The sequence below is a fragment of the Mauremys mutica genome, chromosome 9, assembly GCF_020497125.1.
Source record: "Mauremys mutica isolate MM-2020 ecotype Southern chromosome 9, ASM2049712v1, whole genome shotgun sequence".
NCBI classification, from domain to species: Eukaryota; Metazoa; Chordata; order Testudines; family Geoemydidae; genus Mauremys; species Mauremys mutica.
In genome coordinates this window covers 52,720,952-52,746,352 of record NC_059080.1, presented here as the reverse complement: position 1 = coordinate 52,746,352, position 25,401 = coordinate 52,720,952, and the positions used below count along the sequence as shown (strand labels likewise).

General features: G+C 48.4%; 1 protein-coding gene across 1 annotated transcript in view; it reads right to left on the bottom strand.

The window, feature by feature from the left end:
• The window catches only part of DZIP1L (DAZ interacting zinc finger protein 1 like), a 40,216-nt gene that overhangs the window by 5,600 nt on the left and 9,215 nt on the right, over positions 1-25,401 (bottom strand). The window contains exons 2-14 of the mRNA XM_045030779.1: positions 24,616-25,194; positions 19,305-19,389; positions 18,095-18,219; positions 15,585-15,746; positions 14,713-14,850; positions 12,272-12,334; positions 10,303-10,443; positions 9,000-9,030; positions 7,555-7,605; positions 5,960-6,096; positions 4,152-4,344; positions 3,006-3,216; positions 696-895 (exon numbers count right to left, since the gene is read on the bottom strand). Coding sequence (XP_044886714.1) covers positions 696-895; positions 3,006-3,216; positions 4,152-4,344; positions 5,960-6,096; positions 7,555-7,605; positions 9,000-9,030; positions 10,303-10,443; positions 12,272-12,334; positions 14,713-14,850; positions 15,585-15,746; positions 18,095-18,219; positions 19,305-19,389; positions 24,616-25,131 — 2,053 coding nt within the window. The 5' untranslated portion in view covers positions 25,132-25,194. The remainder of the gene's footprint in view (positions 1-695; positions 896-3,005; positions 3,217-4,151; positions 4,345-5,959; positions 6,097-7,554; positions 7,606-8,999; positions 9,031-10,302; positions 10,444-12,271; positions 12,335-14,712; positions 14,851-15,584; positions 15,747-18,094; positions 18,220-19,304; positions 19,390-24,615; positions 25,195-25,401) is intronic.

Below are 25,401 nucleotides of genomic sequence, written 5' to 3'. Positions count from 1 at the left end.
CCATGCACCCCACTCTCTGGGGGTTAAGAGGGGAGTGACTGCATTTTGAAAGCACATCAGTGTTAATCCCCTCACAAAGGCCCTAATCCAGGAAGGTACTTGTGTACATGTGTATCTTTATGCAGTGAATAGTCCCCTGGACTTCAGTGGGACTGCTCATGCGGATTGGGGCCAAAGTGACTTAGTAATGGCTCTGCAGGAAAATAGAACCTGGTTCTGTTTCCCATGGGGAGGAGTACGTACCCCGGAGCAGAGTGAAGGCTACCTATCTGTGAACACCCCTTAGCAGAACCAGCAGCGTGCCACTGTAACTGACTTCCAAGAGTGTGGATGCATCAGGACAAAGTCTTGCTCCTGACACCCTTAGCTTGGCACCTCTGGGTCTTGTGTTAGGAAAGGCAGGGTGAGAAATGTCCTTTTCTGGGGCCTTGGCACTAGTGCACTTAGGATTCTATTGCTGAAGAATGACCACCCCATTGTCTTCACAATCAGTTTCCCCCAGGCTGTGAACAGGGGCCAAATAGACACTAACATACAATTACCCCTTTTGTTGGCTTAAGCTGTCAAATGTAGAAACAGATGTGCATGCAAGTTTCCTCTTTCCTTCAGTATCAGGGCATGAACTATGATGGAGATTTCTGATTTTAGCACATTAACTATATTCTGATAGATTAACATTATTATTTATGATTCACCTGTTGGAGCGGTTCCTATGGCTGGGCTGGCTTTTCCCTCTGAGGAATCAATGTCAGACCAGTCTGATGAGGTTTCATCATTCTGGGTCAGCCTCAAAGGCGTTTGCGTTTGCTGCAGGGTGATGGGATGTTCGAATTTCACAGGAGTGAGGCTGGCATGGTCCCCCCCAGAGTCCTCCTCGGAACTGAAAGGTGGGGTGCTGAAAGTAAAATGATGGAAGAAGGAAAGGTCGGACATGGAGGACGTGGAGGGCTCTGAGCAGCTGGGTCAGAAATATCTAAGACAATCTGTGATGAGGAGACCAAGACTGTTGTCATTAAATACAGAGTGGCAGTGCTTTGGCTAGAAGGTTGTGTGTTCAAGTCCCCTGGTGGGGCAAGAGCATATGTACAACCAGTACTGAAACTCTGAACAGCAAAGTAGAGTACTGGAACAAATATTGGGCCTGTTTTCCTCTTCTCTCCTTCACCCCAATCCCACTGGTACCTGCAGCAGCTGCTCCATGCACCTCAACCTTGGCCTCAGCACCACACCACTTTCAGGGCCAGGCTATAACAGCTTCAGTACCTAGCTTGTTCCCTACCATCAGGGGGAGCAGGAACTTCCAACTGCCAATCCATCCTCTTCAGTCCAAAATGCTGCAACAAATACTCAAGTATTTTGACCAATTCTTGGTTTACTTCCAGCCCAGGGCCGCCCAGAGGGGGGGGCAAAGGGGGCAATTTGCCCCGGGCCCCGGGCTCCGCAGGGGCCCCCAAGAGAAGAGCGGAGGCTCCCGCCTCCGCCCCTCTCCTGGAGCCTCAGCGCATCAAGCGCCGAGTCTCCGGCAGGACCCCTGAGCCGCGCCCCGATTCGAGCCGCGTGGGGAGGGGGCGGGGCAGCTGCCTCCGCTCGGCGTGGAGCTCACAGCCCCACCCCCTCACCACGCGGCTCTGAGCGGGACGGAGCTCAGGCACCACCAGAGACGCGCTCGGATAAGAGGCTGAGGAGGAGGCGGAGGCTGGGGCCGGGGCGGGACCCACCGCCGCCGCCGCAGCGCAGCCCGGTCTTCGGCGGCGGGGGGCCCCTTCCGTTCCGGGACCCGCCGCCGAACTGCCCCGAAGACCCGCGGCGGGGACCCCCCCCCCCCGCCGAATTACCGCCGAAGACCGGGCTGCGCTTCAGAGGCGGGTCCCGCTTCGGCGGTAATTCGGCGGCGGGGGGCTCCCGCCGCGGGTCTTCGGGGCACTTTGGCGGCGGGTCCCGGAACGGAAGGGGCCCCCCGCCGCCGAAGACCCCGGGCCCCCGGAATCCTCTGGGCGGCCCTATTCCAGCCCATCTTCAAAACCCTCAGCTGGCTTCCTTTTCCTCCCAGGGGCAAATGTGACCTTCTTGTTCTCACTTTTAAAACCCCACACAACTCAGTTACTCCATACCTCTCCTCTGTCATCTCTTATCCCCTCCCAGTTGATCTCTTCATTCTGCCTAAGCAGCATGGACTCTCCATTCTTGTCCTTCTAGTCTCTTTTATTACTAGAGCTACTTGGAAATTTTTCATCAAAACATTTTTGATGAAAAATGTCACTTTTTTGTCAAAATAGAAATGTTCTGAAAAAGTGTTGACATTTCCTGTAGAGGGGAAAAAACCCAACACAACGCATTTGGATGATGTCAAAATGTCCTGGTTTGATATTCTTGGAATGGAATGTTTAGACTTTTCAGTTGGAAACAAAATTAATTGGGTTTTATTTTATGTTCTATAAAACTTGAAAAAGGTAAAGGTCAAATTGGAACCAATGCTTAGATTTTATCAATGTTTCTATGGACCTCCAGAACATTTTTTGAATTTCGTTTCTGGGAAATTGTCATGTTACAACATGTGGAATGGAAGCTCCTTCTCTGGAGGTTTTCAAAAGGAAGCTATATAGTCTTGGATGGTTTAGACATAACAAATCCTGCATCTTACCAGGGGGTTAGATTAGATGACCCTTGCGGTCCCTTCTCACCCCATGGTTTTATGAATCAGAGTTAGTGCTGGTGTATCTACCTGAGCTTGAAATTACACCTCCATCCTTAGGGTAGACATGCCCTCAGTAGGACCTGCCGGTCAGACATTTCAGGTGCACCCCACGCAAAGCTTCCTGCCACAACAAATGATATGTGTTTGCACTGCACCTAGCACAGTGGGGCCCTGGGGCTACTGCAGTACACATCATAATACAATAAGGATGTCCAAGCTCGGTACGAGGCTGCTCGCCCTAGTAAGCATGCTAGTGAAAGGCATGAGTGCAATGTCTGTGGTGAGGATGCAAGGTGTGGATGGGCCTCACCTCGGCTGCTGGATGGCAGCACGTCGTGGGCTGCTGGCTTTGCTTTGTGGCATTACTCTGGGAACCTTTTCTGGGCTGTGGGAATAGCTGGCTTTGCTCCGAGGAGTTGGTTTGGGCGTCTCCTTCGCATAGGGCTGTAGCTCAGCTTGCAGCACTCTAGGCTGGGCAGATGCGACCCGGCAAGGCGACAGGGGGCTCTTCTGGCTTTTAGCTGGAAAGGTACAAGGCACGCTGAGAGCAAAGGCTAGATGGACCTTTGGTCTGACCCAATATAGACGTTCTTTAACACCTACAAACTGCTTGACCCAGGCAGGTATTTGCCCAGCAGACAGGATTAGTGCTTGTAAATTGATGCTGCCAAACTGGATTGGCTTAAGAAAAGAAAAAGATGTACAAATTGAGTGGCTGATGAGAACTCCCATGCTTTACCATCTCACATTCTTAAAATGTCACACAGCCAATGTAGCCAGTGTTAGGTGATTTCCTTCCCCTCCCCCCGCCCCATACATCCACTTCACACTGGGATGAGAGGTTGACATATGTGACTCTGTCTGATCCTTGGCCAATACAGTAACTCAGCTGGTGCAACAGAGAGCTGTTTTTAGGCTGCTCTAAACTGTGCTGAAGGATGTTTTGGTCTCTAGCTGGTCCAAAAATAGAGAAGCAGAAAGGTGGGTTAGAACCACCTTCCTTTCCTCACCCCACCTGCACTGTCCTTCTGATATTTCCTGTGTGGCATTCCACTAATGTGTGATGATACTGTGCATTGTGGCTCCCTGTAACTTCCATTCAGTGGTGATAAATTGGCTCTCTGCATGTTCTAGCAACAGGCAGAAGGAAGAGAGTTTGCGGACCAGGCTTTTCTTGCAGCTCTTTTCCCTTTGAGCTCTTCCCCTCAACTCCCCAGAGCTGAGAAGTGTGTGTTTTATTTTTATATATATCAATTTTTTGCAAGCTCATTCAAGGCAAGCAGTGCACACAGCAACTGCAAATGGTTATTTGACACTGAACACAATATCTATCTTGCCCAGTTTTCCTTGGGGATGCACAATGGGTCACGGAAATGTCTCGTGACAATAGTACTACGTTGAGATTGAACTCTTGTCTGCAGCACAGGTTTCCAAAGACAGCATCACAGCTCTTTACCTGAGACTACTGAAAGTTGCTGTGGCAAAACGCCATCATCCTTCTGGTGCTGCTTGACTTTCCAGGTGACCTCTCGTACTAGCTTGTCCCTCAAGCTGAGGAGAGTTGGAAATTTCTTGGCCTTCTGCTGCTGCTGAGTCCTTATGAGGGAGCTCAGATTTTTATAGGTCTGAACTGGAATCCCCTTCGCAGCCTAAAGCAGAGAAAATTGTGGGTAACATGATAACCACCCCGACATAATTCTGACACTGCCTCAGATGGTGAAACAAGCCTTCTCCCCTAAGGTCTCCATCACCTCTGAAAGAGAACCTGGCCTTCTGCAAACTATGGATCTCACCTAACTTTCCATCAGATTCACCTGGCTTTGGATCTGGCCTTATGCCCAGAATGGTCATCAGCATAAGATGGAGAGACTCCTATCCCATCAAGTGACCCAGTATCAGACTCCATCCATCCTTTGTACTGGGGGATTGACAATACATGTAATAAGAGTACCAGCCCAGAGGGGTGTATGCTCCATTGAGGTGCGCTGCAACAGGGTACCTACCACCGGTGTCAGGGGCGGCTCTAGGAATTTCACGCCTGCGGGAGGTCCACTGGAGCCGCGGGACCAGCGGACCCTCCGCAGACACGCCTGCGGGAGGTCCACCGGAGCCGCGGGACCAGCGGACCCTCCGCAGACACGCCTGCGGGAGGTCCACCGGAGCCGCCTGCCGCCCTCCCGGCGACAGGCAGAGCGCCCCCCGCGGCATGCCGCCCCAAGCGCGCGCTTGGCGTGCTGGGGTCTGGAGCCGGCCCTGACCGGTGTGGACAAGTGATTTTCCTCACTTAGCCCTGTCTACACTAGAGACTGGTGACATTCAACCCCCACCTCTCCGGAACACACCACACACGCACAAGAGTGTCACTGGTAGCACACAGGGGCACACACGCCTGGACTATACCTGCTCTGAGTAAGGCTAACCATTGGGTACATCTGCACTGCAGATGAAGGGGTGATTGTAGCAGGGATAGATATACCTGTGCTAGCTTTAATCTAGCTAGCACGGGTAGCAATAGCAGTGAGGACATGGTGGCATGGATCCTGGAGTAGGCTAACAATGTAAATACATACCCAGAGTCCCTGCTGGGCTAGTCCCCACTACCAGTGTTACCCATGCCACCTTCATCTGCAGTGTAGTCATACCCACTATGCCATCCACCACCATGTTGCTCTACACCTATGAAGTGCCAGTGTAGACAGCGAGCATTGCTTTAGCAGCTGCAATGGTGCGGTTAGTCCTCCCAGTGCAATCCCACACGTCTCTGAAGGGGTAGGAACAAGCTCAGAGAACTGGCTCTGTCACCTGCAGGGTCACTCACATGCTGACTGCATGCAAGCCTTGGAGGACCTGAGGCAGACTGGGGGTGGTCCCATCTCTGCCATGCCCCACTTCAATGCAGGTCTCAGTTGCTTTTGGCTCTGCCAGGTCTCCCTGGGAAGGGTGCACCCTCCCTCTCTGGAGCATGAAGGAAGGACACAGAAACTGGATGACAAGCACTGGGCAGGGACTCTCTACACAGCACCTGTTGCAATGGGATGCTGATCTCAGTTAGGGTCTCTACTTAGCACAGTAACTTAAATGAAATTTGAGGTGCTCTTTATATCCATGCAATGATCTCTCCCAAATATTAACTATACCCCGGCTAGCTAATTAACATTTGAAACACTGGAAGGCATGAAAGGGACAAGGAGGGAAGGGGTTGCACTGCAAATAGAGAGACGTCTCTCCCCACCCTTGTTTGGTTTTCCCTCTCCTCATACTCACCCTCTTCACACCCATACTCTCCAGCTTCTCCTCCAATGTCTCCTCCAGAATGGGGCGGAACTGCTTCAGCAGGTTGGGATTCCTCCGCAGGGCTTCCAGGAGCCTCTGCTTCATGTCGAGGGTGTCCTCCAAGTCTGCTGCAAAACCCAAAATCACAAGGCTGGGTTTGGATGGACCAAACTCTCAATATCAAAGTCAGAGCCAGAGACTCTGGGACCAGAGGCCTGGTCCCTCCTGGGGACTCTCCTCTGTAGCAGAAGGTGGATTGGTAGCATCCTCTTCCCCAGCTGTGGCATGTTTTCAAGTTTTTCTTCACAATCACAAGGGCAAGACATATATAAACAAAAGCTGAGATTCTAACATCACGAAAGGATCCTGGGAGCTGGGCCCTAGGCACGTGTCTATTGCGTCTTTGCCTTAATCTGTCCCCGCCATAACTTTCTCAATATCTGACGACCCCAGGCCACATCCCTGACTCTGCTGTTGGAAGGCAGATTATACTAATTTAATGAGTAAGTTGGGACCCATCCCAGGTTTCACTGGGAGAATCAGGTGCTCAATTGTTCAGTTATTGTGTTGCCACACATTCATACTACGTTTCTCAGGCTGGTTGCAAATTTTCCATCTAAACTGATTTTGATGGAAAATTGGATTTTCATCTAAACAAAATTTTTCATGAAGTTTCTACTTTCTCTGAAATTATTTGATTTTTTTTGTCAAAAACCAAATGCCCCCAAACTGAAATGTTTTTGCCGAAAACTCCTCAGAATATATCTCCCATGATGCACCATGGTCTCCTCTTGGGATTCCCTGATGTTCCACCTCCTCTCTCCAAGAGACGATTCCATGGTGCAACCTGGCAGATATAGTCCAATTCAGGAGCCTGAGTTATAGAGAAGAACGGGAGCATGAGGCACCCAAACTACAACTTCCATGAGGCACCATAGCAGTATTTCCAAATTGAAATACTTTGGTTTTCAGCTGATTTTTTGTTAGGTAGTTATTTTTTCTGCTGAAAAATTGAAATTTTTTGGGGGAAAAATTAAATGAAAATGTGGGGTGATTATTTTCTTTCATTTTTGTCAAAAACTTCTTCCCATTTTTGACCAGCTCACAGTACATGGCTCCATAAGGCTGGGTCGGTAAGTGATTCTTGGCTTTCCCTTCCACTTAAACTCTCCTCTGAGCTCAGAGATTGCTCCTGCAGACAGCACTACTCTTCTGAGGGAGAAGTAGAATGCTGACATCAGGGTGGCATTACCCTCTGGGTGCTGTTGGGTTGTACGATGTTGAGAGTCGAGGTACAGTCAGGTTCTTTCTTACAGGGAGACAGTGTGGGCCTGAGTGCAAGAAGGGCATCCTTGTTGAAAACATCTAACCCCAAGGAGCATGCAGAAGATTGCTTGCTGTGATGCTGTTGCAATCAAGTGACCGTGCTGTGCTCAGCCTTGGGGAGAAAACATCTGGGACAGAGTACCTCACCCAAGGCCTGTTTTGTCCCGAAATTCCTCCTTTTTGCACATCCTGATCAATGTCTAAAGTCCAACACCTGTGTGACACCAGGAGAGAAGGACTTTCATTTATATGATAGATACCTTCTTCAGAAGACTCCTCTAGATCTGGTACCTTGGGGGTTTCCTGGGTCACTGCAGAGAAGAGAAATCCTTGATGACTCAGAGTCCTATGTACGATTAGTTACATATCTGCTGGGAGGGACCTTCTCCCCAGAAAAGGAAGACCCACTCCTCTGATGAACACTATGAAAACGGTGGGGTCTTCAAAGCTAGTAACTCAACTAGTTCTCCACACAGACTCTTAGGACCTTGTAGGATGTGAGGAGGTGAGAAGGTCTGCCCCGTTTGTTTGAGTCTGGTACTGTAACTTTGTGCTTGTAACAGATGGGTGCAGAGCCCGGGCCTAAGTCATCCCTGATTACAGGATGGGTCCCATCCGAGAGGAATCAGGTGAGACCCTGACTAAATGCAGAACAGATTGGGAGACCTTCAAGATAGGAAGGGGTCCTGGGACAACTGCAATACAGATCCAACCCAGAGTCGATGGAACCCAGAGTTGAGGGTGGGGCTGGGTTCCCTCACTGGCATAAACCCTTTACACGGGTAGCTGAGCCCAGCAAGGGAGCAGCAGATTGAGCCAAGAAGAAGCCCCAGAGAAGGTGGAAGGATTTTTTTGTTTCTGTTATGGACATTTTGGTTGGGACAGCTGTGACTCGGGAAGGGGTGGCCTTAAAATCTTGAACCAACTCAACTGCCAATTTACCCAACAAGCTGCCACAGTGTTGGAATGACGGTTGGCAGGGGGTGCTGGCCCAGTGTGAGAGCTGCAATACCAAGCCAGGCCACAAGAGAGTGCCTAGTGGGGAGGAGACTGTTACAGTGATGGCAGGAATATCTAAAATCTCTTTGCTTCCAAGATTGGTTTCTGACCAGGGCTCTCTGCAGCTCAGCAGCCACAGCATCTGAAGGGAAGTCCTTGCTTTGCCCTGGCACTGGCATTGTGGGAAACTTTGCTCTCAATGAAAAAATCTGAGATGGAAAAATTCCTTATTATTGTGCAACTGGTTTACTGGAACAAAGAATCATTTGGGTGGAGCACTTACTTTTCTTGCCAGATCTTGATTTATATCTAAAACCCTAGGGGCAGGTCTACACTATCGCGCTACATTGGCATAACTGCATTGCTGTAGCGCGACTGGTAAAGATGCTGTATGCCGATGGGAAGGCACACTCCCATCAGCATAATTACTCCACCTCTGTGAGAGGTAGAAGCTATGTTGGTGGAAGAGCATCTCCCACTGACATAGCGCCAGTGTGGACAGTGCTTAGTTGCTGTAACTTGTGTCACTCAAGTGTCTTTTTTACACTGCTGAGATATTTTCCTTGCTTGCTTGCCTGAACCAGAAAGTATGCTGTAAAGGCTGTCAAGAGAGAGATGAAGTTGTACATGCAGCTGGGTGGTGCGGTCACAGCTATGGAAATCTTATCAGTTCTCACTCTCATTAACCCAAAAGACACAACATTACCTTCAGCTTTGCTTGCAGACAGTATCTTGATCTGCAAAGAAATTATCTATCATTATCCACCATTCAAAGACCAGCTTCTTTTGTCTGCAAAGTCTAGTAACTTTTTTATCTGTAACTGGAGTTTGCACCATTGGGCACATCGTCAAAGGATGCACAAAATAATTTGATGAAAGGCCAAACCCTAAGCTGAGTTCATCATACATGGAAGGGAGACATTTTTGCTGGAATTATAGACCAGATGGTTCCTAGATGGACACTTTGCCAGCAGACAAAAGGAAAAGTTTTATTTATTACATACAATTATATGTAACACTGTCTCAGTCAAAGATCTGGAAAAGAATAAAATAATTTCCAAGCCGCAATACAAAATATTGTCCCATTATTATTCTGTAATTGGCTCATGCCTGCTCATTCCCATATGTATGTGTTGTGTTGTGCTTTTGTGGGACTTAGGCCATTTCTACACTACAGGCACTACAATGCCAATGTAGCACCATACTGCAGATGCTTCCTACATCTATGGAAGGGGTTTTTCCATCCATGTAGTTAATCCATCTCCCCAAGCAGCGGTAGCTAGATCAGTAAAAGAATTCTTCCATCAATTGAGGCATGTCTATACCAGGGGTTAGGTTGCCTTAACTATAGAGCTCAGGGATGTGAATTTTTCACACCCCTGAGCAGCATAGCTAGGACGACGTAAACTGAAGTGTAGCCCAAGCCTGAGACCCTGATTTGACAAACCATTTTAGCACAGGCTCCTGCTTAAATCTATCCTGAGTTAGTAAAACATTTAAGCATGTGCTTAAAGTTAAGGACGTGCTTAAGTGCTTTGCTGAATCAGGGCCTACATCTTTAATTGTATCATCACTATATTTTAGCTCAAGCACCAGCAGCAGTTACAGTTGGGGGCCTTGAAGGACCCTTCTTGCCTCCTTATAACTGTTTGCCCTTTTTCCCCCTCTTCAAAACTAGTCATTTTTGAGACTGAGTAAAAAAACCCAATGTTTTCCCCATTGTATATGAAAATCCTTCACTCATTTTTGGATAGCTCTAGTACTTCAGCAGTTGTGTAGGAAGCTGAAATACCTCAGGTAAATGGTCCTTACTGAGGCGAAGTGAGTGGCTTAAAAATCACACTTCAGATGCACTCTAAAGCAAATAACCGTTACTGCCTGAGCTGAAGATGCCATCTTCTGTAGCTCAAAGGCTATGGCAGACTCATAAACTAGGTATGGATTAGCCTTTGGAGTGGGACAGAGAGCTATGCTGTGTGCACAGGCCCACAAGAACATGGCAAGCTTACTGTTTTCTCCTGCGACCTGATAACCTTGGTCTGCTCTTTGAGCCGAGCATTGAGCGAGCCCATTTGCTGTTGGAAGCGGTCGGCAGCTATCCGTTGGTCCTGAGACAGGGAGGCCCGGAGTCTCTCATTTTCACTCTTCAACTGAGAGAGACAAGGAAGGTAATTATGAGACCTGGCGTTGACGAATATAAAATACGGTGAAAATACCATTTTGCCCAGTAGCTCAGATTGCTCTCCTGGCCACTGTTAAGTGGGGCAGCTCCTGGATTTTCACTTTGCCTTGAGATTTTATTTTGCACTGAGATCCAGTGGCATATTTATAAACTTCTGCTGCTCTCTTTTCCTGCTTGATCATAGGTTCAAATCAAGACCAAGTAGAGAGAAGATACAGAAAATACAGCTTCATCAAAATCAAAACATTTCAAGGGAAAGTGTCATTTTGACTAAGTTTCTGATGGGAAAATGTCATAACTAATCATTTGACTTTTTTGTTTCATTTGATATTTCCATAAGGTAAAATATTTCACTATATTATTGAAACATAATGATATAAAATATTAACTACACTATAGATTTGACTTTACAATTTTGATTCAATTTGTCTATATTACATTAAAATTAACATATTATATGTATCTATAGTGATAAATATATCATTGAAATTAATATGTATCATTTTGATCGATTTTGTTTCAATTATATTAAAGTTGAATCTGTATTAGTTAATATTTTATCATGTTTCAATATTTTTGAAATGAAACATTTCAATGGTCAAAAATTTTCATTTCACAAGACATTTCAGAAGTGTCAGAATTTCCCACCAGGTGGAAATTCTATCTTCCAACAAGCTCTAGTAGCAAGTGATCCACAGCTGCTGCTGTCTGATGGTGCTCAGTGTCCTCTGTGTAATGTTGGCAGATGGTCACTTTCCACTTCTGGAAGCACACACGGCTGCATCACAAAGCCACTGCGACAACTGACGGTACCGTGGGAATCTTCCCATTGACTTTAACTGGAGTCACATTGGGCCCTTATATTTCAAGTTACATTTTTGTTTACCCTAATCAGTCCAAGACCAGCTCTGTAAAGTGTTTCTTTTCTATTGTAGGGGTGCCAACATTGTATTTCAAAAATAAGGGATGGTTTTCTAAGTACCCCTGCCCGCCATCCATCTCCTGATATTATTATTATTATTTTATTTATTAAGTACTCACCTACCTGCACCAGGGTTATTTCTTGCAGCTTTCTGCAGCACTCAGTAATTCCCAATCTTGTGGCACAGAGATGAAAAAATAAGGGAAGCTGCTTGTAATAAGGGGCTGTTGGCAACCCTACTGAAACCCATCATTGTAAAACCCCTTGAGCTATTTTGTAAGAAAGCTACTATTGAAAAAGAACATAAGAACGGCCATACTGGTTCTGACCAATGGTCTATCTAGACCAGTATCGTGTCCTCTGACTGGCCAGGGCCTGATGATTCAGAAGGAGTGAACAGAATAGGGCAATTGTGAGTGATCCATTCCGTCACCCAATCCCAGCTTCTGGGAACTGGAGATTTTAGGGACATATGGAGCATACAATCTGCTTTGGCTAACAGCCATTGATGGACCTATCCACTCCATGAACTCATCTAATTCTTTGTTGAGCCCACTTATACTTTTGGCCTTCACAACATCCCATGGCAAAAAAAAAAAGTTACTATTGAGCCTTTGCACTACATTGCAGGGCTGTCTTCTTTGTTTCTAGTGGGTGGGCCGAATTCTGCTGAGGGAGCTCTGTGCAGCTGATGTGGTCTAATATTGCTGATGTGTTAAATTGAGGCAGAAAAAACCTTCTGCAAATGCGTCTGTGAGATGTGAGTCTGGGTAGCGCAAACAGGATCTTACTGTGTGCCTCAGGAGCTCATGACTGACGTGCTACCCATGGGAGAACTCTGAGTCATTGCTTTTAGCTTCCGTGTGGTACTTACCTCTTCCTTTTCCATCTGGTGCTCCTTCTGAAGCTCCTTCAGCTTCTTTTTCCATTCTGTTTTCTGACAAATCAAAAATACTTCAGTTTGCCATGAGTGTGCCATTATTCACCATTACTGTTATCCAAAGTTTCAGAGGTTAAGGCTCATACGGAGCACTTCCCAATGTTTCCATTCTCCAAGCTACCTAGCTTTCTCTGGCTTGACCTTTGGACCTCATACAACTGTTTCAGGGCAGCCTTAAACCTGGTATAGAGCTCTTCCTCCAACCACACTCTGGCATAGAGACCATGGCTGAGTAAGAGGGGCTGTCACCAGTATTCTTGTGTTCTTGTATTCCCCCATTATTTTTTAGCCAATGCATATAGGTTATTTTTACACACTCACCCATACACCACATTAATAGTACTATGTGCAGGGTATAGATTGTTAAATTTTACTATGCTTATTCTTGCTCACTTATGGTAAGCCAGATATCCCATGATGCCCTGGGACAAATATAGTTCAGTACTTGGCTTAAGGAAATTTAAAAACTGTCAAATGTTAGCTGGACGAGTATTATGAAACAAAGGTACAAGGCAATAATGTAAGATGTATGAATGCATTGTAATAGGGAATATCTTCATGCCCCTTAATGTCTGGAATGTAATAGTCAAATGACAGATGGAAAAGTACAATGAGGCAGCAAAGACAATGCTGGCTAGTTAAACTTTAAGTGATGTGAATAGTGCTTTGTAACATGTGAACAGCCATGCTATAAGAGACGGCGAGTTTAAAGGGCCATTGGGGAAGCACACCTTCTGTGTAACATGAATCCGCTGCGAGAATTTGCTCCTTGGAAGAATGGCATGTATTTCTCAGTTTCGTATTCTACTCCTTTGTCTTTAGACAATAAATTTGGTTATTTGGTCTCTTGAATGTTTTAAAGAATGAGCCATGCGTGTAGTCAAACAGTTGTAGTCAAATATATTGTAATAGCTACTGGGAGCCACTGGCAGCCAGCTTTATTTACAGCTTCACTAACTGGAAGGATGATGAACAGCCCCATAACTTAGCAGAGGGGACAGGAGACTGGAGGTTCTATATTTCAGCTGGCCCATGACTGTCTAAGATTAAAAGCATGGTCAACCATACAATGCATGCCTCTGTCTTTTGCCTCTAGGGACTGTCTGCTCAGATTGTCTTCCATCAAACTTAACCTTGCCACAACACACAAACATCGAGCAGAGACGAGAGCAATGGGGCCAATTAATCAGTGAGCTTGCTTGGTCAGATATTCCAAATCCTCACTTTGAACAGATGGACCCTTTGTCCAATGGAATAATATCTGCAGGAAGAATGGACCATTCCACTGTGCATGTACCGTGGGTACAGGGGTGAAAGTAACTTAAAGGATTTACCGGTATGCTGGAGTCTTGAGTGGGGGCGTGGCCTCAACCAGAAGAGGTGTGGCCTCAACCTGAAGAGGCGGGGCCTTTCAAGATTTAAAGGCCCTGAGGCTCTGGCTGTGGCTGAGAGCCTCAGGACTTTAAATCACCCTGGAGCTACCAGCTGCAGAGGCGGCTGGGAGCCCCGGGGCTCAGGGGTGAATTAAAGGGCTGGGTCTCTGGCTGCCGCAGAGCTCCGGGCCCTTTAAATCACCGTGGGTAATGGCAGCAGGGCTCAGGCAGTTCTCAAAAGGGCCTGGGGCTCCAGCCGCTGCGGAGCTCCAGCAGCGGGGCTCGGGCAGTACTTTAAAGGGCCCAGGGCTCCCCACAGCGGCCGGAGCCCCGGGCCCTTTAAATCACCATCCTAGTCCTGCTGCGCTGCCCCAGGGCTCCGGCAGCAATTTAAAGGGCCCGGGGCTCCCCGCAGAGGCTGGAGCCCTGGGCCCTTTAAATCACCACCGGAGAAGCCAGTCAGTCCGGCACGGCGTACTGGCTTACTTTCACCTCTGCGTGGGTAGAGAGCAAGAGCTACGTCTTAAAATTTCACCTCATCGGCACACAGGAATTGCCAGATCGGATCAGACCACGGCTCTATCTACTCCAATAGCCTGTCATCAAGTTGTTTCAGTGGATGGTGCAGGAACCCCTGCAAGGGGTGGTTATGGCTTAAGCTGCCACCATGGAAAGTTTCTCTCCCCCATGAATTAGAGGTCAGTTATGCACTGGAGCATGAGGGCTTATAAACCTTCTGCAGAGCTATGCAGATTGGAAAACACACGCAGGCCAAGATTCAGGAAAGCACTTGAGATTAAGAATATGCTAAAAATTAAGCATGTGCCCAGTGCTTTCCTGAATGTGAGCCCTAGTGTGCCATGAAATTCTATGCAAGGGGCGTTACTGGCTTTCCCTTTCCCTGCGCCATATTGCACAGTCATAGGGGAGGTTCCCCAGAGCTGGCTAATGGGGAACTGATCAGAACCAAATGGGCTGCTGCAGCTGGAGGCACTTCCTCACCTGTAATTCAGTCTTCTCCCTCATGCCCTGGAGCTCTTTCTGAGTCAGTGCCCACTGCCGCTTGTCATCAGAGTCATCATCCCGCAGGACCCCCAGATTGGACGCCACCAGGTTTTTGGCCTGCAGCTCCTGCAGTTTCTGGAGAAGATGGAAGGAAATATTTCTACCTGTGTCAGATACCAGCTAGCAATGGTATCTGATGGGGAAGTGACTCGAGCCCTGACACCTGCGACTCACTTATCAAACTGCTGCATTGCCTGTCAGATGGGAGTGCTTGACCTTAGAATATTGTTTTCCTTTCGGTGAGACTTACCATAAAAATAACAATGCAACTGAACTAGACACAAGCAATCCCGACTTGATGTTGTACATGACATGGCAGGGCATGGTAGGGAGTTTCCTTGAACAGGTCAATATTTGTCCCCATTCCGAGAGAGACTCATCTGTATTGCCAAACTGGGGATCAGTGGGGCAAATTAAAATGCCAGGGCTACTGCAGGGCTGGAATACACAGGTCACCGAGCTCTGAGATCCCACTGACTCCACTGAGCATGTTCAGCACCCCTTGCAGTCTCATTTCCTGCTGTCACTCGTTTGGGTTCTCAGCACTATTTTAAGCCAATTTTTTTGCTTCCTAGTTTCACTGACATTTCCTTGTGTGACACTCCTTCACCTTACTCATTGGTATAAAGGGGAGCTACACTTATCAGCCTGTGGATGAAAAACATCCTTGCCAACCTTTGATATTTTGCTCTGATCTGACGGCATTAGAGAGAAAAAGCAATGGGACTTATTGAAGCCAACATACATGCCAGGGGGAAAGCTGAGCATCTGTTTCAACAGAACAACGTTAACCCTCACATTTCACTCACCCTTTCCAAGGCAGAGTTCTTGCTGGCAATGTCCTTGAATTCTGTCAGGAACAACTGCCGCAGGCCGTCCATTTCCTCCTGAAACCTTGTTCTCTCCTCCTCTTTCCATCTCTCAAATTCCCTTCTTCCCTCCTCTTCCCTCTGGCGAACTTTCTCTGCTTCCTGCCAAGGAAACATAAACTCCAAGCTGGAGCTGAGAGGAAAACAGAGCCTGTCAAATGATTCAGACCCCCCCCACCACTCCCCCCAACCCCAGCTCTCAGTGAAATAAGCTCTGACAATCTCACTTCATGGATCAGTCAGCTTGTCTGAGCTTATGTCGTATCTGCATCCAAATTTTGTACTGATTTGACAATACTGGTATACCTAAAGTGGTACCTCCCATTCAAGTGTGAATGCGATTATATTGGTATAGAAGTGCTTATTCCTATAAGGTATCCTGGTATCAGGCATAGTTATACCACTATAACTGCAGTCACACTAGCACTTCTACCAGTCTAACCATTTCAGTATAAAATCACACCCCCAATTGACAAGAGTATGTTATTATAGAATCAAAGAAGTGAAGGACTGGAAAGGACCTCGAGAGGTCATCTAAACCACTGCCCTGCACACAGGGCAGGACTAAGTATTATCTAGAACATCCCTAACAGGTGTTTGTCTAACGCGCTCTTAAAAATCTCAAATGACAAAGATTCCACAACCTCCCTAAGCAATTTATTCCAGTTCTTAACCACCAGTTAGGAAGTTTTTCCTCATGTCCAGCCTAAACCACCCTTGCTGCAATTTAACCCCATTGCTTCGTGTCCTGTCCTCAGTATTTAAGAACAATTTTTCTCCCTCCTCTTTGTAACAACCTTTTATGTACTTGAAAACTGTTATCATGTCCCCTATCAGTGTTCTCCAGACTAAACAAACCCAATTTTTTCAATCTTTCCTCACAGGTCATGTTTTCTATACCTTTAATCATTTTTATTGCTGTTCTCTGGACTTCTTCCTATTTGTCCACATCTTTCCTGAAATGTGGCATCCAGAATTGGACACTATATTCCAGTTGAGGCCTAATCAGCATGAAGTAGAGTGGAAGAATTACTTCTCATATCTTGCTTACAACACTCCTGCTAATACATCCCAGAATGATATTTGTGGTTTTTTGCAACAATATTATACTGTTGACTCATATTTAACTTGTGATCCACTATGACCCCCAGATCCCTTTCTGCAGTACTCCTTCCTAGGCAGTCATTTTCTTTTGTATATGTGCAACTGATTGTTCGGTCCTAAGTGGAGTACTTTGCATTTGTCCTTATTGAATTTAATCTTGTTTACTTCAGACCATTTCTCCAGTTCGCCCTGATTATACTGAATTTTAATCCTATGCTCCAAAGCACTTGTGACCCCTCCCAGCTTGGTATCATCCACAAACTTTACAAGTGTAATCTCTGTGCCATTATCCAAATCATTGATGAAGATATTGAACAGAACAGGACCAGAACTGATCCCTGCAGGACCCCACTCGTTATGCCCTTCCAGATTGACTTTGAATGACTGATAACTACTCTTTGGGAATGGTTTTCCAACCACTCCATTTAGGTTGCTTTCCCTAGTTTGTTTATAAGAACAGTGTGAAATACCGAGAATTCCAAGTTGGCTAGTACAGCCCAGGCAGCCACAGCATCACTGCTCTGGGACCCTAGCTAGCTAGATGAGAACTAGCTCAGATATGTCTACAACCAGCTGCAGCCACACCCTGTGATTGCAGTGCAGACATATCCTTAGTTACACCACTGCAAAAAACATGTGGAGACAGTCTTGGGCTAAAGTCAGGTCTACGATGGAAACGTTTGCTGGTATAATAATGTCAGTCAGGGCTATGACTTAATGACATTTTGATAGTGGCAGAAGGCCTAGTGTAGCTGTAGTTATACTGGCACAAAGGCCATTTGTCAGTATGGCTTATCCAGTCCGGGGGACTAATATAAGCGATACCAGCAAAAACACTCATTGGCAATAATAGCTGCGTCTCCAGTAGGAGGGTTTGCTGATATAGCACTGACTGTATATACCTGTATCATCATGACACCAGAAAACCTTTTCTAGTGTAGATTAGGCCTACATTTATATGAAAGTTTGTTTGTTTTAAAAAGAATGTTACTTTTAGGACATATCAAAAATTGTGTTACTGTCAAGCAGTTTTGCCTTTTATTGCAGATTTTCTGTGAAAAAATTCAAAAGAAATTAGACTTTTCCTTGATGTTGGAAAATGTTCACTGAGTTTTTCATTTTGTTTCAGGCCAAAGTAAAATTAGGGTGACCAGATGTCCCAATTTTATACGGACGGTCCCAATATTTGGGCCTTTTTCTTATATAGGCTCCTATTACCCCCCATCTCCTGTCCCGATTTTTCACACTTGCTGTCTGGTCACCCTAAGTAAAATAAATGTCCCTCCTTCCTCCCTCCCTCCCCCGTTTTCCCCCCAAATCCTTGGAAATACACTTTTTTTTCATACCTGAACCCTGCGCTGAGTCTCCGACTCTCTCTCAATTTCTAGCTGGGTGTGGGTCTCTTTCAGCTTCATTCTTAGTTCTTGAATCTCATCCTCCATTTGCTCCACCTGCTTCTTCTTCTGTCTCTCTGTGAAGGCCATTCAAACCGTGGAACCGTGAGCGATAGCCTGAATTGCCAGAGGCTTCTGCTGTGACTTATCTGGGGTCTTTAGGATCTGATCCTGCTTTCATTAAAGCCAGTGGCAAAACTCTCGTTGACTTTAAAGCTTCAGGATCAGTCCAAGAGTAATTTGCCCCAGAAAAGGGGCTCAATTTTCATTGAAAAACATTTGCAAAATGTGGCACATGTTCAAATATGTAACAAAATTAAAAATGCCAAGCCATTTTTTGCTTTTCACTGAAAGTTTTTTTGAACAGCTGCTGCAATTTTAAAATAAGATACTTGGGAAAATAAAAGGATCAGACACATATGTAAGATATATGTATAACACCACTACCCTCTGCTGGACAGAATGTATATCACAGCAGCTGGAGAGCCGTCCTTGAATTGAGCTCAGCTTGAATTTTTTATACTCAATGTTGTGATTTCTTTCCTTCAGGCAACTTGTTTGTGGATAGTGGAACAGGTGAATATAGTGTCTGTGTGGCTCCAGTTCTGACTTCTCTTCTCTGCCAAGTTGAAGCACTGGAATTCTGGTCTTGATAAGTGACTAAGTAGATCTATAGATAGCAAAGTGCTTTACAAAGGAGATCAGTAACATCATCTCTATTTTACAGATCATAGATTATTGGGGTTGGAAGGGACCTCAGGAGATCATCTAGTCCAACCCCCTGCTTAAAGTGGGACCAATCCCCAAATCGCCCTCTAAAGGATTGAACTCACAACCCTGGGTTTAGCAGGGTAATGCTCAAACCACTGAGCTGGGTGGCAATACACTGTGATCACCTTAGTGGCTTGGACTTAGACTCAGACCCTGCAGTGCTGCTCCAATCAGGGCAATGATAGTGGAAATTAGTGACCCAGAAGCTTCCTTAAAGGAAAGTATGATATACTTAGAACAAAAGTATATCAGAGAAAGCCAGTCTTAAAAACAATAAAGTGTGCTGCATGCCCATGTTGCTCCTCTCCAAGGCTTGTCATCCCCTGCAGCTAGGAGGCCTAAAACCCTTCCAAAAAGAAGCCGAAGGAGAAAAGCTCAGCCCCATACTCACCAGCTTCGCTGGCCTCAGTGTGTCTGCGCTGAATGTGGGCTTGGAGGTAGGAGTAGTTCATGAAGGCCTTGTCACACAGCTGACACTGGGCATTAGAAAAAGTGAATGAGTGAAAGGGTCAGGTTATCCCATCCCACCCCAAACAAAAAGACTTCATTCTGTTAGTTGAAAGCAGAGTTCCCAACATACTAGGATAACTGAGTCAGAACCTTATCACAGCACGATTATCAGGAGCATCTTACTCTGAGGCCAGAAGAGAACCTCTCATAGGGTTGGAGAAGAAGAGACAATCCAAGAAGAAGATTCAGAGACCGCTCAGGCTTGCAGGGAAATCTTTTGGCTACAGATGACCAAAACAAGTCAATATCAGCCACAGGGTGATGAAGGACAAAAAGAAGGGCTTTTATAAAGATATTCAGGAGGAAAGAAGTACTAGGGAGAGAGTAGGCTCATTAACAAACGAGGAGGAGGATGAATTAATGATTCAAAAATGGCTGAAGTACTGCAATTTAAAAAAAAATTGGTCTTCAACTGGAAAAAGATGGAAGTGAAGCTGGAGCCATTAATAAAGACAGAAGAGCTGCGGCTGAGACAGTTTGGAATAGATGAATATAAATAAGACGGTTACTCACCTGTAGTAACTGGTGTTCTTCGAGATGTGTTGCTCCAATCCATTCCAGTTAGGTGTGCGCGCCGCGCGTGCACGGCTTCTCCGGAACTTTTTTCCCTAGCAACTCCGGCGGGCCGGCTGGCGCCCCCTGGAGTGGCGCCGCTATGGCGCTAAATATATACCCCAGCCGGCCCGTCCGCTCCTCAGTTCCTTCTTGCCGGCTACTCCGACAGTGGGGAAGGAGGGCGGGTCTGGAATGGATTGGAGCAACACATCTCGAAGAACACCAGTTACTACAGGTGAGTAACCGTCTTTTCTTCTTCGAGTGATTGCTCCAATGCATTCCAGTTAGGTGATTCCCAAGCCTTACCTTAGGCGGTTGGGGGCGGAGTGAGACGTGGCGGAGTGCAATACCGCAGAGCCGAAGGCTGCGTCGTCTCTAGACTGCTGTACCAACGCGTAATGGGAGGCGAAGGTGTGGACCGAAGACCAGGTAGCCGCTCTGCAGATGTCCTGGATGGGGACATGGCTCAGGAAGGCGGCGGACGATGCGTGCGCTCTCGTAGAATGAGCGGTGAGTCGGCATGGTGTCACGTGAGCCAGCTCATAGCATGACCTGATGCATTGAGTCACCCAGGAGGAAAATGCGCTGGTAGAGACCGGCTCGCCTTTCATGCGATCAGCGATTGCGATGAAGAGCTGGGTGGAACGCCGAAAGGACCTTGTCCGGTCGATGTAGAACGCCAGCGCCCGACGGACGTCGAGGGTGTGGAGCTGTTGCTCCCGGGGCGAAGCATGGGGCTTCGGGCAGAAGACCGGGAGAAAGATGTCCTGATTAAGGTGGAAAGGCCGAGACCACCTTTGGTAGGAAGGCCGGGTGAGGACGGAAGCTGCACCTTATCCGCGTGAAAGACGGTGTAGGGGGGCCCACCGTCAACGCTCGGAGCTCCGAGACTCTCCGTGCCGATGTTATGGCAACCAGGAAGGCCGTCTTATAGGAGAGGTAGAGGAGAGAACACGTGGCCATAGGCTCGAATGGTGGACACATGAGTCTGGCCAGGACGAGGTTCAAGTCCCAGGTCGGTGCCGGGCGGCGCACTGGCGGGTATAATCGGTCGAGGCCCTTCAGGAAGCGGGAGACCAACGGATCGGAAAAGATGGTTCGACCCTCCACCGACGAACGAAAGGCGGACACCGAGGCGAGGTGGACTCTCAAGGAGGAAACCGCCAGACCCTGCTCCTTGAGGTACCATAGGTAGTCTAGGATGGTAGTGACAGGTACCACGAAAAGGGTTGAGCCCCTGCTGGTCACACCAGAGCGCGAACCTCTTCCATTTCGCCATGTAGGTGGTGCGGGTGGAAGGCTTTCTGCTCTCTAGCAGGACTTGCTGTACTGCCGCCGAACAGTGCCTCTCTGCGTCGGTCAACCACGCAGGTACCCAAGCTGTAAGATGGAGGGACTGCAGGTTCGGATGGCGGAGTCTGCCGAAGTCCTGCGTGAGGAGGTCCGGCCACAATGGGAGGGCGATGGGCTTCCGAACGGAGAGCTCGAGCAGCAGGGTGGTACCAATGTTGCCGCGGCCAGGCTGGAGCCACGAGTATCATGGTGGCTCGATCCCTCACGAAGCTTCTTGGAGCACTCTGTGCACGAGTGGAAACGGAGGGAAGGCATAGAGGAGGTGAGTCTGCCACGGATAGAGGAAAGCGTCTGACAGGGAGCTCGGCGAGTGCCCCCGGAACGAGCAGAACTGGAGACACTTCCTGTTCGCCCTGGAGGCGAAGAGATCGACCTGGGGAAACCCCCACCTCTGGAAAATCGTGTATGCAACGTCGGGACGGAGGGACCACTCGTGGGAGAGAAAACCGACCTGCTGTGAGGCGGTCGGCAGCGTGTTTTGCACTCCCGGAAGAAAGGACGCTTCCAGGTGAATGGAGTGGCCACGCAGAAGTCCCACAGGAGGATCGCCTCCTTGCAGAGGGGGGGGGACGAGCGGGCTCCGCCCTGCTTGTTCACGTAGAACAATTGCCGCTGTGTTGTCCGTGAGCACTGTCACACAGCGGCCTTGCAGGTTGGTCCGAAAGGTGTGACATGCAAGGCGGATCGCTCGGAGCTCGCGGACATTGATGTGGAGAGCGAGCTCCTGGGGCGACCAGCGGCCTTGAGTGTGAAGGCCACCCAGGTGAGCCCCCCAACCGAGTGCCGAGGCGTCCGTGGTCAGTGTCGCGGACGGACGAGGGCAGGTGGAACGGCACTCCGGCGCAGACGATCTCCGGGTCGAGCCACCAACGAAGGGACTCGAGGGTCGGTTTGGGTGACCGTGACCAACCATGTCGATGTGGTCGCGATGCGGGCGGTACACTGACGCCAGCCACGACTGGAACGGACGGGAGGTGGAGCCGCGCGTATGCGGTGACATAAGTACACGATGCCATGTGACCCAGGAGGCGGAGGCACGACCGCACCGTCGTGGTCGGAAAAGTTGACGAGCTCCCGGATAAGGGAGACCATTGTCAGGTGTCGAGACCGCGGCAGGCAGGCGCGGCCCGTAGAGGAGTCGAGAACCGCTCCAATGAACTCCACCCCGCTGTGCCGGAAGCAAGGTAGACTTCTCGGCGTTGACAAGCAGCCCGAGGTGTTGAAAGAGGGACAGGATTTCCGCTACCTGGCGCTGCACCAGCCCTTGTGACTGCCCACAGAATCAGCCAGTCGTTCCAGATAGGGGTAGACATGCATCTTGACGACGACGGAGGGCCGCCGCTACCACACTGCCATGCACTTTGTAAAATACCCGCGGTGCCGTGGCAAGTCCGAAAGGTAACACGGCGAACTGGTAGTGGTCGTTGTTGACGAGAAAGCGAAGGTAACGCCGGTGAGGGGGATAAATTGCGACATGGAAGTAAGCGTCCTTCATGTCGAGGGCGGCAAACCAGTCTCCCGGATCCTAGAACAACTACACTATAACAACTATAATAACTCTAATCACTAACTAAACAACTAACTATATATATACAAGATAGGAGAGCTAGGGCAGTGGAGGCCAACGCGCACTCCACAGTTCCGACCGGCCGTCACGGGCGGTAAGAAGGAACTGAGGAGCGGACGGGCCGGCTGGGGTATATATTTAGCGCCATAGCGGCGCCACTCCAGGGGGCGCCAGCCGGCCCGCCGGAGTTGCTAGGGAAAAAAGTTCCGGAGAAGCCGTGCACGCGCGGCGCGCACACCTAACTGGAATGCATTGGAGCAACCACTCGAAGAAGAACCGATGGTTTGTAGGACACGCATTGCACAGCAGTAAGGAAATTAGCTGACCGATGTGGTGATTTATTGGCAATCACTTGTTTTAAATAATTATGGATAAGTGGGTAGGTACAATAAGACTGGAGGAAAGAAATGTGCTACTGGTTTCCAAAGAAAGAGTGATCCTAGCATTTCCTGTCATATATCTATCATAGGTATTTATATGTCCCCCAGGACCGTAGAATCTGAGCACCTCAGCTTGGATTCACAAAGGGCCTTCGGCATTGCAACCCCTAACTTTTAGGTGCCTAGCAAATCACAGGAACACACTGGGATCCATAGAGCCTGAGTGAGGCACCTAGTCTCCTCATACAACAAATGGGGAGAGAGAGGCACCTAAGAATGGGATCCACAAAGCCAGCACTCTAGGCAGGCAGCCGTCTAAGATAGCCAATGGGAGATGCTGAGGAGAGGGGTGTGCCCTAAGCCACGCTCCCTCCCGGAGTTAGGCACCTAAGTCTAGGCTGTAGGGAGGCCCCTCGCCGGGAGCTGGGCATCTTAGGTACCTCCCTCACTCCACACAAAACAGCCTGGGGGAAGGGGAGAAGGAGGAGGATCTCCTCCCTTAATTTTTTTAGCCCAGTAGTTAGACCCCTCACCCCAGATGTGGGAGACCCCAGCTCAGCTCAGCCCCATACTCCCTTGGGGGGAGAAGGGGTTTGACCAGGCATCTGCCACCTCTCAGGGGGACTGCTCCAACCACTGGGCTAGAGAGTGATTCTCACTGGCTCTGGCCCAGCTGACATTTAATAGGTAATAAAAAAAAGGTAATAATTGGAGATATACCAATCTCCTAAAACTGGAAGGGACCTTGAAAGGTCATTGAGTCCAGCCCCCTGCCTACACTAGCAGGACCAATTTTTGCCCTAGATCCCTAAGTGACCTTCTCAAGGATTGAACTCACAACCCTGGGTTTAACAAACCAATACTCAAACCACTGAGCTATCCCTCCCCCACAAGAGGCTTCAACAGGAGAGACTGAGGGAGACCCACCTCAGAACGTCCCATAACCCAGTGGTTCGGGGAGCTCACCTGAGACGTGAGAGATCCCTGATCAAATCTCTCCTCCTCAGCAGGTAGAGTGGGGACTTGATCAGGGTCTCCCACATCCTGGGTGAGTGCCCGAGCCACCAGGGCCATGATCCGCCAAGCACTTAAGCACACACTTACCTGGAGGAAGGGCAGTAATCAATGGAACTCTTCACAAGGTTCCAGCTTGGCTGGATCAGGGCTGAACAGGAAATTGTTCTGTCTAGCACCTGGTCTAGGTCACGCTTACCTAGTACTGCTGGGGACTGAATTGCCATTGCCGCTGAAGTCAGTGGTGAAAAGGCTCCTTTCTCTCACACCTCCAGGACAATCAAGGCTGGAAGGTTATTTTTGTTCTCTGCCCCAGAGCTCACCTTGTGGTAGTTATTGGTCCCAGCCTGCAAGAGGAGCTGTTGGGTGGCAATCATCTTCTTCCGCCTCCGGCTCTCCTCCTTCACTCCCTTCAGCTCCTCTGCCTGCTTGTCCAGCTCCTGCTTGGTGTGCTTCATCTCCTCCAGGGTAGTCTGCAGCTGCTCCTCCTGCAGAGCCATGCTGGCAGTCAGGTACTCCTGCGAGTGCAGCAGGTACTCGATGGTCAGCTGTGCCATCTTAAGGACCTTTAAGAGAACTGGATCTATGGGCTGCTGGCAGTGCGGGCACTTCTCCGAGTCTAGGTTACAGAAGGTGACGCTGGCAATGTTCTCTTGGAGCGTAGTCACGTCTAGCTCCCGAGCTACCCGCTCCACATCTATGGCACTGAACCGCCTCCAGTCAATGCTGTCTCGACGGGACTGGAATTTGAAGGCAGGAATTCCACCTGAGTTGGCCAGCATGTTCCCAAAGACAATCCCACTAGTAGGGTAGCTCATGGAAGTGGTGTGCCCTGGCATACCCAGCCACTTAGTTCTGAAGACAGGCCAATGCAATGGGTAGTATGTATTTTGGAAGAAAGGCTGGAAAATAAGGAAAAAAGGCTGGTAAGTATGTTTATCGTTCTTCACACCCACAGAGCTGTACTGAGCATGCACATCTATTGTGTGCATACACAAAGCTGCCTTTCATCTGCATACTTTCAAATCTCTGTGATCCTAGGGCTGTCCGCAAAATTTTGTCAAAACATTTTTCATAACAAAAAAATGGCTTTCTGAATTTTTGCAAGA